Consider the following 14,227-nt stretch of genomic DNA (forward strand, 5'->3'; position numbering starts at 1 on the left):
TTTTAAGATAATAAAAATCCTAAAATCTATCCATCGATTAAAATTTAAAAGCTTTGGTTTGTTGGAGATTGAGTTGAATAATAGTTACGGTTCTGAAAAATAAAGATTTAAGTCGGACTATAATGATTTTCTTGATCTTAAAAAAATCGAAAAATCCACTGGTGTTTACTCACTTTTGAGGCTGTGTTTATATATTCGATCCTAAAATGGGTATCAAACAAAAGCTAAGAAAATCAGCAGTCTAACAAAGTTATATGTTTCCCCTTGATTTAAAAATTACTTTTCAAAATTTTTCTGAAAATCATATATTTTGAGTGGTTTTCAAACAAAATTAAAAAAATGTTTCATCCGTATTTTTAATTGAGAGTGATAACATGCATACATAAATATTAATTATTAAATTTTATTTGATACCCATATTTTATATAATTGTTTGTTACAGGGTTAATTCAAGATTATCAGATATCGATTTGAGTCGAAAAAGATTCCAAGAGTTTTTTTAATTTATTTGAATTTAAGTACTCTTTACAGAAATGTATTTCTTTTGAGAAATACCTTTTTGTTAATTTCACAGATTCCCGTTATCGATAAATAACACAGGGCAACAAAATCAAAAAATTTTTAGAGGCTTTTTGAATCAATACACAATTTTGATGTATTGTGGTTCCAGTAGTACAAATATGGTCCAAATTTTAAATTCTATGGAGAAGTTTTTTTTTTAATTTTTTTTTTCTAAAATTGCGAAGTTTTGTAGATGTTTCTCCACATAATTTATGATAACTAAAAAAGGGATAGTCCGATATTACTGAAATAAACTTGAAAAAGTTAAAATTTACATAAACTTTAATCTGTTTATATATTGCGTTTTAATCGGCTGAGTAGTTTCGGAGTTATAATTACAAAATGAAGTAAAAAATATATTTTTTACGTGAAAATAGCAAATTTGTTTGTTTTAAAAAAATCATGAAAAATCGAAAACGGTAGAAATTGTTCAGGGGGCTAATTACCGCAGTCGAACACGATCGAATACTTATTCGAACGTGCGAGTTTTGTTTATGTTTGGGTTTCTCTTATTCGATATCGAATAAAATGTATATAAAATTATAATGATTGTGCTCCATAACGAACGAGTTTTTACTCGAACACTAATAAGCGTTCGAAATTTATTTCGATTGCGAGTGCGAGAATTTGCCCCCAGGTTTATCACTTTATCACATATAATAGCAATAAAATGAGAAATCGATTGATTATTTTCGAATTTATTCACAATTATGTGAATTCAATTTTCAGAAAATTGTATGTTCTTAAAAGCGTGTTCTTTTACATGTGTTTTGTTATTGTAACAAAAATTTTAACAAATACAAAACACACGCTTGTACGCACATGCAATTTTCTGAAAATAAGCGAATTCACTTAATTGTGAATAAATTCGAAAAAAATTAATTTATGATCGATATCTCATGTGGCTTTTCGGTAATGCAATAAATCTGAACAATTTCTGTCGATTTAAGTGAAATGCAGGTAAGTCAAAACTACTGTATTAAAAATATTTAATTATATTTGCCTGTGCCGAATCTTAAGACCATTTTGATTTCAAACCTCAGACAACTAGGAACATAAAAATTGCGCAACAAAAAATTGAGACAATTTTTTTTGATAGAAAAATGTCTGTAGATTTTAATGGTCCGATTTTGAATAACGATTATTCAATAGCATACATTGCAATTTTCAAAAGTATACATTGCATGCAATATAACCAAATTAATTAATATTTAGTCGATTCACAAGGTCTCCTATCATGTCATATAGTCACAATTTCCTAATATTTCACGACTCGGCGGCTCGGCTTAACCGACTCTTAGGTGTTCGGCGCAGGTCTCTGTTGAGAGTTGTATTATTTTAGGACATTTTTAGCTTGAAAGTCAATAACAGCATTTTCAAACCATTGTGAAATATTAGGACATTGTGACATGATAGGACCTTGTGAATCGACCAAATTGGTAAATTGTTTAAATTATATTCGAAATGACACAGTGATATGCAATGCCCTATTATCACCATGGCAAAGGCTATAAATATAATAAATAAATAGGAAGTGCTTAACTAAAATTTAAAAAAAAAATGTGTACTTTAAAACCTGCAAGTCTATCAATCCACTATCTCCAAATCGTTAGATATTATATGCAAGTGTGGGTTATGTGGACAATGTAATAATAAAAGCTGTTCCACAAAAACTTTTAAGTTTGTATGTGAGGAGAATTGTGGGTTTGTTTGTATAAAGTTGTTTTTATTACATATTAATAAGTTGAAAAATAATTATTTTAAATTCCCAACAAAAACTAGTTAATAGTGAATAAATCAACACAAATACATTCAAAAATATATAAATAGAAATATGTATATTTAAGTGTTGCAGAGTGTTGTGTTAGTTAACAAAATAAATGTTTTTGTCTGTGCCAAGTTAATACAATAATTTAGTCAACAACAAACGGTCTTTTAAACAAAATATTGTTGGAGAGCGGTTTATTTAAAAATATATGAATAATCTTTGTGATAAGAGAAATATGTACATTTTAAGTAAATGAAAGAGTGAGAATAATAAACAATAATTTTAATTTATTGTATTTTTTTGGGAGAGAGAGCTTTGAGACAACAGCTTATTGGCTTATTGCGTGCGCAGTAATTGTACAATCAAGACGTCTAAAGTTTTTATACGCAACAGTAGTAACTTAACGTGCGTCGCTCACATTGGTCGGTGGTTAGAAAGAACGGTGAAATTTGTTTTAAAAATATATTTCGTTTTTAATAAATTTATACATTAAAATACACACACGTACATTTGTTTTTGCAATTAGCGGCATAAAAAAAAGTAAATTATTTTATTTATTTATATTTACGTAGATACATACGAATATAGATAAAAACAAATAAAATACATAGTAACTGATTAATATAAATAAACAAAAAAGTTAATTAATTAAAACAAAATGGTGGAAACCGTAGTAACCGTTGAACGTACCACAACCACACAAACCGCAGCACCCACAACAGGTGGTGGTTTAAGTGCACTGAGGATTAATATAGGATATTTTCAAACTGTTCCTGGCATTATTAAACTTGTACAATTTGTAAGTTACCACTATTAAATTTAATACATTTAAATATACATTCGTATAGATTTTATAACAAACATATGTATGTACATTAGACCGTAACTTAAAAAAAATCCCCGTACACCCCCTAATATGAAGTCTTTCTGAAAGGCAGTTACGAAATTTTTGTTTTTGGCATTTTTAAATTTTTCGATATACAGTGGTGGTCAAAACATATGCAACCAGCAACAGAATTTTACAAAAGTGGTTTAAACTACTTTAAGATGTAAACAAAAATATTCATTTGCTTATAATATTTTTTAATTTATGCTTTAAAAATAAGAATATGAAATTTAATTCAGAATTGTTTGCATTGAAAAGAAAAAAATTTAAAAAACTACGTATGGGTTGATATTTCATTGGCCAAAACATATGCAACTAATTGCTTTTAACACATTTCTGTCTATAAAACTTAATATTTCGTGGCAAATCCTATATTTTCAATGACGGCTGTGAAGCTATCAAATTGGCAATAAAATTTGCAGGAATAGCGTTCCAAGCATCTACCAATCCTTGAAACATAATATTATTAATAATATTGAATTAGTGCAATTTTCGGTGTCGATTCTTTGATTAACGATTTCCCAAATGTTCTCAATGGGATTTAGATCTGGTAATTGTGGTGGCCATTCCATTACCGAAACTGTTTCTTGTGCTAACCACGATTTAACAACATGTGAAGAGTGCTTGGGGTCGTTATCGTGCTGAATAACTCATCGAAGAGGCTTATTATCCTCAGAATTTGGAAGCATTACTCTTTCCAAGATGTCTCTATAGATAAATCCATCCATTATTTCATTAATTTAGAGCGATGGGCAAACTCCAGCAGCAGAAAAACAACCCCCATACCATTACGTTGCATCCTGCAAGCTTCACCGACGATTTCCCTACGCGCAAAAACCGCTTATATTAAAAGAAACGTTTGAAGTTTGCTATGGAGTATTTAAATTGGCCAGAAAACAAATGGACGACTGTCCTATTTAGCGACGAATCCGAATTTAATATCATCGGATGTGATTTCATGTGTTACGTAAGACGACCACTTAACACGCGGCTTCAAGCACATACTGCAAAAAGACACTGAAACATGGAGGATGCAACTTAATGGTATGGGGCAGTTTTTCTGCTGCTGGAGTTGGCCAATCGCTCTAAATTAATGAAATAATGGATGGATTTATCTATAGAGACATCTTGGAAAGAGTAATGCTTCCAAATTCTGAGGATAATAAGCCTCTTGGATGAGTTATTCAGCACTATAACGACCCCAAGCCCTCTTCACATGTTGTTAAATCGTTGTTAGCACAAGAAAGAGTTTCGGTAATGGAATGGCCACCACAATTACCAGATCTAAATCCCATTGAGAACATTTGGGCAATCGTTAATCAAAGAATCGACACCGAAAATTGCACTAATTCAGATATTATGTTTCAAGGATTGGTAGATGCTTGGAACGCTATTCCTGCAAATTTTATTGCCAATTTGATAGCTTCACAGCCTTGCCGATGTAAGGCCGTCATTGGAAATATAGGATTTGCCACGAAATATTAAGTTTTATAGACAGAAATGTTTTAAAAGCAATTAGTTGCATATGTTTTGGCCAATGAAATATCAACCCATACGTAGTTTTTTAAATTTTTTTTCTTTTTAATGCAAAAAATTCTGAATTAAATTTTATATTCTTATTTTTAAAGCATTAATTAAAAAATATTATAAGCAAATGAATATTTTTGTTTACATCTTAAAGTAGTTTAAACCACTTTTGTAAAATTCTGTTGCTGGTTGCATATGTTTTGACCACCACTGTATGTACATATCTTTGGCATTTACAGCCGGATCTTAAAGTATGTTTTTGTCGGAGCAAAGAGGCGGAGTTGATATACCCATGTCCGTCTGTCTTTCGAAATCAACTTTCCGAAAATCCGAAATAACTTTCATACATGCTTCATACATCAATGTACTCGCTATAGTCCAATAGAGAAAATTGGCCCACAAATGGCAGAAATATATGTAAAAAACCGCGATTACAATAGGATAATAGAATTTTTTGGACCTGAAAATAACCTATTGTCGATTTATGTGTGTCCTAATTTGATCAAATATCTATACTATTATATAAAATAGAGCGTTATTTCATGTTTCCTGTCATTTCCCTTTCTTATTAATAAATAGAGATGTAAAAGGTTAAGTAAATAAATAAGCTATCGATTTTGACGGCAATACTGGTATTTATAGACGACATATTAATATTTGCCAAAAACTCAAGTATCATAATATAATTTCATCGTCTAAACAAAATGTGTATTAGATTTTCAGAAAATACGAATGATTTTTTTGATTACGGTCGGTATTCAAAAATTGTTTAAAACAATTCAAAAACTTTTTATTTTTATATGTATCGGGTATGTATTTATAAACACAAATAAGGCAAACAAAATGTCATTAAAATGTAAAATAAAAATAAAGTTTGTAGAAAAATATCAATCAACAAAGGAATAAAATATTTGTAATAGTATCGTGTGAACAATAAATGTTTTTTCGAAACGATTTCTTGACATACCGAATGCTTTCAATAATATTTTAAATTTGAAAAGTGTTAATACTCAGTATTGTCGTTTATAAATACCTTAAGTTGTCCATTTTGTACAAAATGTATATGACTGCTATATCTGTAGATAATTGGGGTATTCACACGGTCTGCAATTAGTCATATTGTCATATGTTTACTACATATGTAAACATACATATGTAGTTCAAATAGTCGTATTAGTTTTGAACTTTTTTGTTTGGAACACAACAAAAATTGTATTAAACTATCATAACATATTAGGAATATTAGTTCAGAATTACATTTTTTAAAATATGTAGTTTATTTTTTTTTAATAAATATTTAGGTTTCATGTTGAAACCCATATGAATAATAAAATCAACATTTGCTTTTAAATTTCAATCTTTAAACAAACTACAGTAATAAATAATTTATTTTATGAAATTATTAAAAGGGTTATAGTTGTTGTTTGTTTTTGGCTTAAATATTTAACCAAATTATTATAAAGCATGAAGAAAAAATTTTGAGTCTTATCAATTCACTGATATACATTACGTACACACATACATTCATAGACATAAATTTGGAACGAGTTAGTTTTATCAGAATTTTAATGCATTTAAGTCAGTTCTGATATGATTTGAGAATATTTCATTATCACATGGTTACAGAAATGTGAAAAATTTCAGGTGTATTTCATCAAAGGTACATATAACATTTTTAACGACTCGAAAAAACATTTTAATAAATCAATCTTAAACTCTCATTTTTAACAGAATTTTCTAGAAAACTATCTAGTAAATTGAAATTAAAGGTCTTAATTTATATACGTAAATCTCTAAATCTGGATTAGTAATGAATAGAAAGATTAATTTTATTTTTTTGTTTTCGTAAACTTATCATTTGAATTTATTTTTGATGCCAATCGAATGATAAGTGATTAAATGCTATTTTGTTCATTTCTTATTATAAATAATCAATAATTGCAGTTTTTAGATTAAAAACACTTGTTTGCACTGTTCTAATTTAGATTTTTAAAAATATGTCCCTGCAAAAATTTTAATCACACAATAAAGATAAACAATAAGTTTGAGAGATATTGCTAGAAATTTACTTTACTGGCTTTAGATAAAGAAATAGGTTTTTAAACATAGAACGTAATTTGAAATTAGCATAGCAATAAAGGTTTTAATTTAAATAATTTTAATTTTTTTTTTATAGTTAAATTTAATTTTAATTGTAGAAAAAAATATGTAATGAAACATTTTTGAATGACCATTTTCCATATTAAGACCTGCTGGTTAGGAGGAGCTAACTACAGGTTAGGAGTTTATAGAAGAGATCGAAAATAACTCGTCCATATACCACAAAACCCAAATTGTGATTTAGATTTTTGTGATAAAAATAAATCACTGAAAATAACAGTTATAAAATGATTTTTATTTAAATGGTTTGGTATGACCTCAATTAGTTTTTGTTGTTTTTAATGGTTTGGTGTGAGATAAACAATTAATTTGTTCTTGTTCTTAATAACTGTTAATTTCTCTTTTACTTACATACAACAACATATTATTAGTAATTTTTAACAAATTATGGAAATAATATGATAAGTATGAAGTAATGAAGTCTGAGTAACAGAAATGAGATTTTTTTTGTAAATTGTTATTAATCTTTTGATAAATTTTATATATTTAAGCGTTGATTTGCATCAAATGCATTTTTGCGATTTATTTTTCATGTTCGCAAAAAAAAGTCACAAGCTGACCTTTACGAAAAGAATAAATTATAAATCACTCATCCAGATTATTTGTGTTTGTTTCTTTTCTGTTTCTCTCAACCCCAAACCTAAAATGTTCTCGAATAAATCACTCTCTCAGTGATATATCACAAAAAATTATTTTTAAATGGCTGCGAATGAGAATTTACCATTGAAATTAAAGTGAACCCATTATTTTCGATCTCTGGTTTATAGAGAATGGCGGTAAATTTAATTAAATTTATTATCTTTTGCATTAGAAAATGTAACGAAGCAAATTCATACACATAGTTTCGTTCAGATTCAATATTGGTATTTGGTATTATTATAACATTTAGATTTCAATTTTTAATGCACACTAGTTGCTAGCTTTTAATGAATTTCTTATAAAATTCTTATCTCTTTCATATTCGATATTAGAAATTTTTGTTTATGTAATGGCAATTGAATGTAATAACCTATCAACAAATTCAACTTTATCAAATTGACCTAATTTTTTAAATGTTTTACCAATTAATATGAAGCTAACTTTTAATTAACACTAACATTTTTTTTTATTTTGGCTACAGTTCAGGATAAAAGAATTTATAAATGTTAATTAAAAAAATTGTTTCGAAATTTCCCAAACAATTGGAAATTTATATTAAGAATTAATTCTTTCGAACCTTTGTACATGAATATGAATATCAAATTCGTGGGAGTTTTTTTCCCTTATCCCATTTTTCCTGTTCAAATTCAATGTTGAAAATAGGAAAAATAAAAAAACTCCCGCGGATTTTTTATTCATAATTGGGTTGGTAACAATATATTTTTAGTAAAATATTTAAGAATGTGTGCGTACCTATTAAAAAAAAGAAATTAGTATTCTATTTAAATGTTATTATTGTTAAATTTAATTTTTCTACTATTGATTTTTGTTGATGTTGACTTGTTGTGTACAATAAAATAATTATTTTTCCATTAATATTTAATCACAAAAAATGGAGCAGTTTTTTTCAACGCAATAAACAAATTTCAACCCACTGGCCATATTCATATTGAAGTAAAACTGTCTACTACAGAACATTCATATGTATTAGGGTGGGTAAAAGTTTTTGTGACAAAAACTTTAACAAAAAAAACCATAGCTCAAAAATTATTTTCGAGCCCCCGAATTTTTCAAAAAGATATTTTTCCAAAATATTCAAGAATCAAACCACAAGAAATTTTTATTTCCTCTAGCCAAATGTGTATGTGGTTGTTTTTTTTCTGTGTGGGCGAAAATTTACAAAATTGTGGTGAAAATTGACAAATATTTGACTTTCTCATAGTGAAATCCTGGGGCTCGAAATTAATTTTTGAGCTATGGATTCTTCGGTAAAGTTTCTTGAAATGACCCAATGAACAAGAATCGCGATACACCTTTGAACAGTGATTCAGCCTCCTACAATTTGACCCACCCTAATATGTATGTATGTAAATAAAAATGTCCTTGGTAATAAACAGAATAAATATATACAAATGTACATATGTATTGTATACTACATACAGTATATATAGTAAGTTCATATGAATGTATGTTAGATATATAAAAAGATCTAATAGGGTTAAATACAAATTTAAATTTAATATTTATGTACATTAGACCTGCCGTTACAAAAAATAGTTTGTTCTGGATGGGTTTAATTTTGTGTTTTATTGTTTTACCACCGGAAATCCTTATTGATTAAACTATGTAAGTCTTTTCAAATGGGTCTATTGTTTATAAAGAATATTAATTAATATGTAATTTAATGTGGTTTTACTTGATCAAAATTTATATACAATTTCAAGACTCAGCGACGATATATGTATGTATATATTTTACTCAAATGAGCTCATTGCCAAATGTTTATTTAATTTAGATTTTTATTTATTTTGGGTTTTTCTTCTTCTTATGTTTTAGTCTAAATTAATTTTCCTTTTTGTTTGTCTAAATATCATTTACTTAAACAAAATTATATATGAGTTTGTGTATAAAGAATTAAAAAAAAAAAACGATTGTCTTGTGGTGTTGACAACACTAACGCACAGATTTCATTTTAACATTTTAACACCTGCTTGTTATCGTCATTTGTTCTTTAGTTCTTTTGGAATATTTGCTAAATATGAATACGATAATGATGTTAATCATAATAACGATAGTGGCGTTAATCTGAAAAACACAACAAATTCTTTGTGGTTTTTAGGCAAAACATTAATAACCCACTCACACACATTTTCATGTTGCTAATTTGGAATGTTTTTGACACAATTATTGGCCAGATAACTTAAATATTATTTATGTATAGTATAGTATACATTGTATATAGTATGTATGTAAAATATGTATGTATAGTAGACATTCCAAAAAACTAAACAAATAGAAAGAAAACCACTCAAAATGTGTGAAAACAACCAGCTGTTTTTTTTTTAATATTTTTAAATGTATTTACATATACAAATATAAAGTACAATAGTACAAATAGTTTGTATTCTGAGTCAACCAATTCGAAAATTTGCAATTGATTTTTAGTGAACTTTTAATGGGAAATGTATTTTTATTTTCTATAAATTTCGTTATTTTAATGGCTATTGAGTTATAACAAGTTCGAATTATATAATAAGAAAAAGTTATTATATTAATACATATAAACAGCTTTAAATATCATGGATATTCATATTCTGGTCTCAAAAAAGTAAATTTTCAATTCCCTTGAAATTTTGTAATGACCGTAATTTTAAAATGTTTATTAATCATACGTACAAGTATATTTTCCTTAAGTCGTGTAGTTAAAATGCACAATTTTGTGTAAACATTTTACTATTAAAAAAAATGGAAGACGAATAATTTTGTAAGCAGACAGACTTACAAAATTATTAAAGCATTAATTAAAAAATATTATAAGCAAATGAATATTTTTGTTTACATCTTAAAGTAGTTTAAACCACTTTTGTAAAATTCTGTTGCTGGTTGCATATGTTTTGACCACCACTGTATGTACATATCTTTGGCATTTACAGCCGGATCTTAAAGTATGTTTTTGTCGGAGCAAAGAGGCGGAGTTGATATACCCATGTCCGTCTGTCTTTCGAAATCAACTTTCCGAAAATCCGAAATAACTTTCATACATGCTTCATACATCAATGTACTCGCTATAGTCCAATAGAGAAAATTGGCCCACAAATGGCAGAAATATATGTAAAAAACCGCGATTACAATAGGATAATAGAATTTTTTGGACCTGAAAATAACCTATTGTCGATTTATGTGTGTCCTAATTTGATCAAATATCTATACTATTATATAAAATAGAGCGTTATTTCATGTTTCCTGTCATTTCCCTTTCTTATTAATAAATAGAGATGTAAAAGGTTAAGTAAATAAATAAGCTATCGATTTTGACGGCAATACTGGTATTTATAGACGACATATTAATATTTGCCAAAAACTCAAGTATCATAATATAATTTCATCGTCTAAACAAAATGTGTATTAGATTTTCAGAAAATACGAATGATTTTTTTGATTACGGTCGGTATTCAAAAATTGTTTAAAACAATTCAAAAACTTTTTATTTTTATATGTATCGGGTATGTATTTATAAACACAAATAAGGCAAACAAAATGTCATTAAAATGTAAAATAAAAATAAAGTTTGTAGAAAAATATCAATCAACAAAGGAATAAAATATTTGTAATAGTATCGTGTGAACAATAAATGTTTTTTCGAAACGATTTCTTGACATACCGAATGCTTTCAATAATATTTTAAATTTGAAAAGTGTTAATACTCAGTATTGTCGTTTATAAATACCTTAAGTTGTCCATTTTGTACAAAATGTATATGACTGCTATATCTGTAGATAATTGGGGTATTCACACGGTCTGCAATTAGTCATATTGTCATATGTTTACTACATATGTAAACATACATATGTAGTTCAAATAGTCGTATTAGTTTTGAACTTTTTTGTTTGGAACACAACAAAAATTGTATTAAACTATCATAACATATTAGGAATATTAGTTCAGAATTACATTTTTTAAAATATGTAGTTTATTTTTTTTTAATAAATATTTAGGTTTCATGTTGAAACCCATATGAATAATAAAATCAACATTTGCTTTTAAATTTCAATCTTTAAACAAACTACAGTAATAAATAATTTATTTTATGAAATTATTAAAAGGGTTATAGTTGTTGTTTGTTTTTGGCTTAAATATTTAACCAAATTATTATAAAGCATGAAGAAAAAATTTTGAGTCTTATCAATTCACTGATATACATTACGTACACACATACATTCATAGACATAAATTTGGAACGAGTTAGTTTTATCAGAATTTTAATGCATTTAAGTCAGTTCTGATATGATTTGAGAATATTTCATTATCACATGGTTACAGAAATGTGAAAAATTTCAGGTGTATTTCATCAAAGGTACATATAACATTTTTAACGACTCGAAAAAACATTTTAATAAATCAATCTTAAACTCTCATTTTTAACAGAATTTTCTAGAAAACTATCTAGTAAATTGAAATTAAAGGTCTTAATTTATATACGTAAATCTCTAAATCTGGATTAGTAATGAATAGAAAGATTAATTTTATTTTTTTGTTTTCGTAAACTTATCATTTGAATTTATTTTTGATGCCAATCGAATGATAAGTGATTAAATGCTATTTTGTTCATTTCTTATTATAAATAATCAATAATTGCAGTTTTTAGATTAAAAACACTTGTTTGCACTGTTCTAATTTAGATTTTTAAAAATATGTCCCTGCAAAAATTTTAATCACACAATAAAGATAAACAATAAGTTTGAGAGATATTGCTAGAAATTTACTTTACTGGCTTTAGATAAAGAAATAGGTTTTTAAACATAGAACGTAATTTGAAATTAGCATAGCAATAAAGGTTTTAATTTAAATAATTTTAATTTTTTTTTTATAGTTAAATTTAATTTTAATTGTAGAAAAAAATATGTAATGAAACATTTTTGAATGACCATTTTCCATATTAAGACCTGCTGGTTAGGAGGAGCTAACTACAGGTTAGGAGTTTATAGAAGAGATCGAAAATAACTCGTCCATATACCACAAAACCCAAATTGTGATTTAGATTTTTGTGATAAAAATAAATCACTGAAAATAACAGTTATAAAATGATTTTTATTTAAATGGTTTGGTATGACCTCAATTAGTTTTTGTTGTTTTTAATGGTTTGGTGTGAGATAAACAATTAATTTGTTCTTGTTCTTAATAACTGTTAATTTCTCTTTTACTTACATACAACAACATATTATTAGTAATTTTTAACAAATTATGGAAATAATATGATAAGTATGAAGTAATGAAGTCTGAGTAACAGAAATGAGATTTTTTTTGTAAATTGTTATTAATCTTTTGATAAATTTTATATATTTAAGCGTTGATTTGCATCAAATGCATTTTTGCGATTTATTTTTCATGTTCGCAAAAAAAAGTCACAAGCTGACCTTTACGAAAAGAATAAATTATAAATCACTCATCCAGATTATTTGTGTTTGTTTCTTTTCTGTTTCTCTCAACCCCAAACCTAAAATGTTCTCGAATAAATCACTCTCTCAGTGATATATCACAAAAAATTATTTTTAAATGGCTGCGAATGAGAATTTACCATTGAAATTAAAGTGAACCCATTATTTTCGATCTCTGGTTTATAGAGAATGGCGGTAAATTTAATTAAATTTATTATCTTTTGCATTAGAAAATGTAACGAAGCAAATTCATACACATAGTTTCGTTCAGATTCAATATTGGTATTTGGTATTATTATAACATTTAGATTTCAATTTTTAATGCACACTAGTTGCTAGCTTTTAATGAATTTCTTATAAAATTCTTATCTCTTTCATATTCGATATTAGAAATTTTTGTTTATGTAATGGCAATTGAATGTAATAACCTATCAACAAATTCAACTTTATCAAATTGACCTAATTTTTTAAATGTTTTACCAATTAATATGAAGCTAACTTTTAATTAACACTAACATTTTTTTTTATTTTGGCTACAGTTCAGGATAAAAGAATTTATAAATGTTAATTAAAAAAATTGTTTCGAAATTTCCCAAACAATTGGAAATTTATATTAAGAATTAATTCTTTCGAACCTTTGTACATGAATATGAATATCAAATTCGTGGGAGTTTTTTTCCCTTATCCCATTTTTCCTGTTCAAATTCAATGTTGAAAATAGGAAAAATAAAAAAACTCCCGCGGATTTTTTATTCATAATTGGGTTGGTAACAATATATTTTTAGTAAAATATTTAAGAATGTGTGCGTACCTATTAAAAAAAAGAAATTAGTATTCTATTTAAATGTTATTATTGTTAAATTTAATTTTTCTACTATTGATTTTTGTTGATGTTGACTTGTTGTGTACAATAAAATAATTATTTTTCCATTAATATTTAATCACAAAAAATGGAGCAGTTTTTTTCAACGCAATAAACAAATTTCAACCCACTGGCCATATTCATATTGAAGTAAAACTGTCTACTACAGAACATTCATATGTATTAGGGTGGGTAAAAGTTTTTGTGACAAAAACTTTAACAAAAAAAACCATAGCTCAAAAATTATTTTCGAGCCCCCGAATTTTTCAAAAAGATATTTTTCCAAAATATTCAAGAATCAAACCACAAGAAATTTTTATTTCCTCTAGCCAAATGTGTATGTGGTTGTTTTTTTTCTGTGTGGGCGAAAATTTACAAAATTGTGGTGA

The 14,227-nt window shown here is 26.8% G+C and overlaps 1 protein-coding gene across 1 annotated transcript in view; it reads left to right on the plus strand.

Moving 5' to 3' along the window:
- The first annotated feature begins 2,679 nt into the window (after positions 1–2,679).
- The window catches only part of LOC135958851 (CKLF-like MARVEL transmembrane domain-containing protein 4), a 30,179-nt gene continuing 18,631 nt past the window's right edge, over positions 2,680–14,227 (plus strand). The window contains exon 1 of the mRNA XM_065509786.1: positions 2,680–3,128. Within this exon, the coding sequence (XP_065365858.1) occupies positions 2,988–3,128 (141 nt within the window). The 5' untranslated portion in view covers positions 2,680–2,987. The remainder of the gene's footprint in view (positions 3,129–14,227) is intronic.

The sequence above is a fragment of the Calliphora vicina genome, chromosome 4, assembly GCF_958450345.1.
Source record: "Calliphora vicina chromosome 4, idCalVici1.1, whole genome shotgun sequence".
Lineage (NCBI taxonomy): Eukaryota > Metazoa > Arthropoda > Insecta > Diptera > Calliphoridae > Calliphora > Calliphora vicina.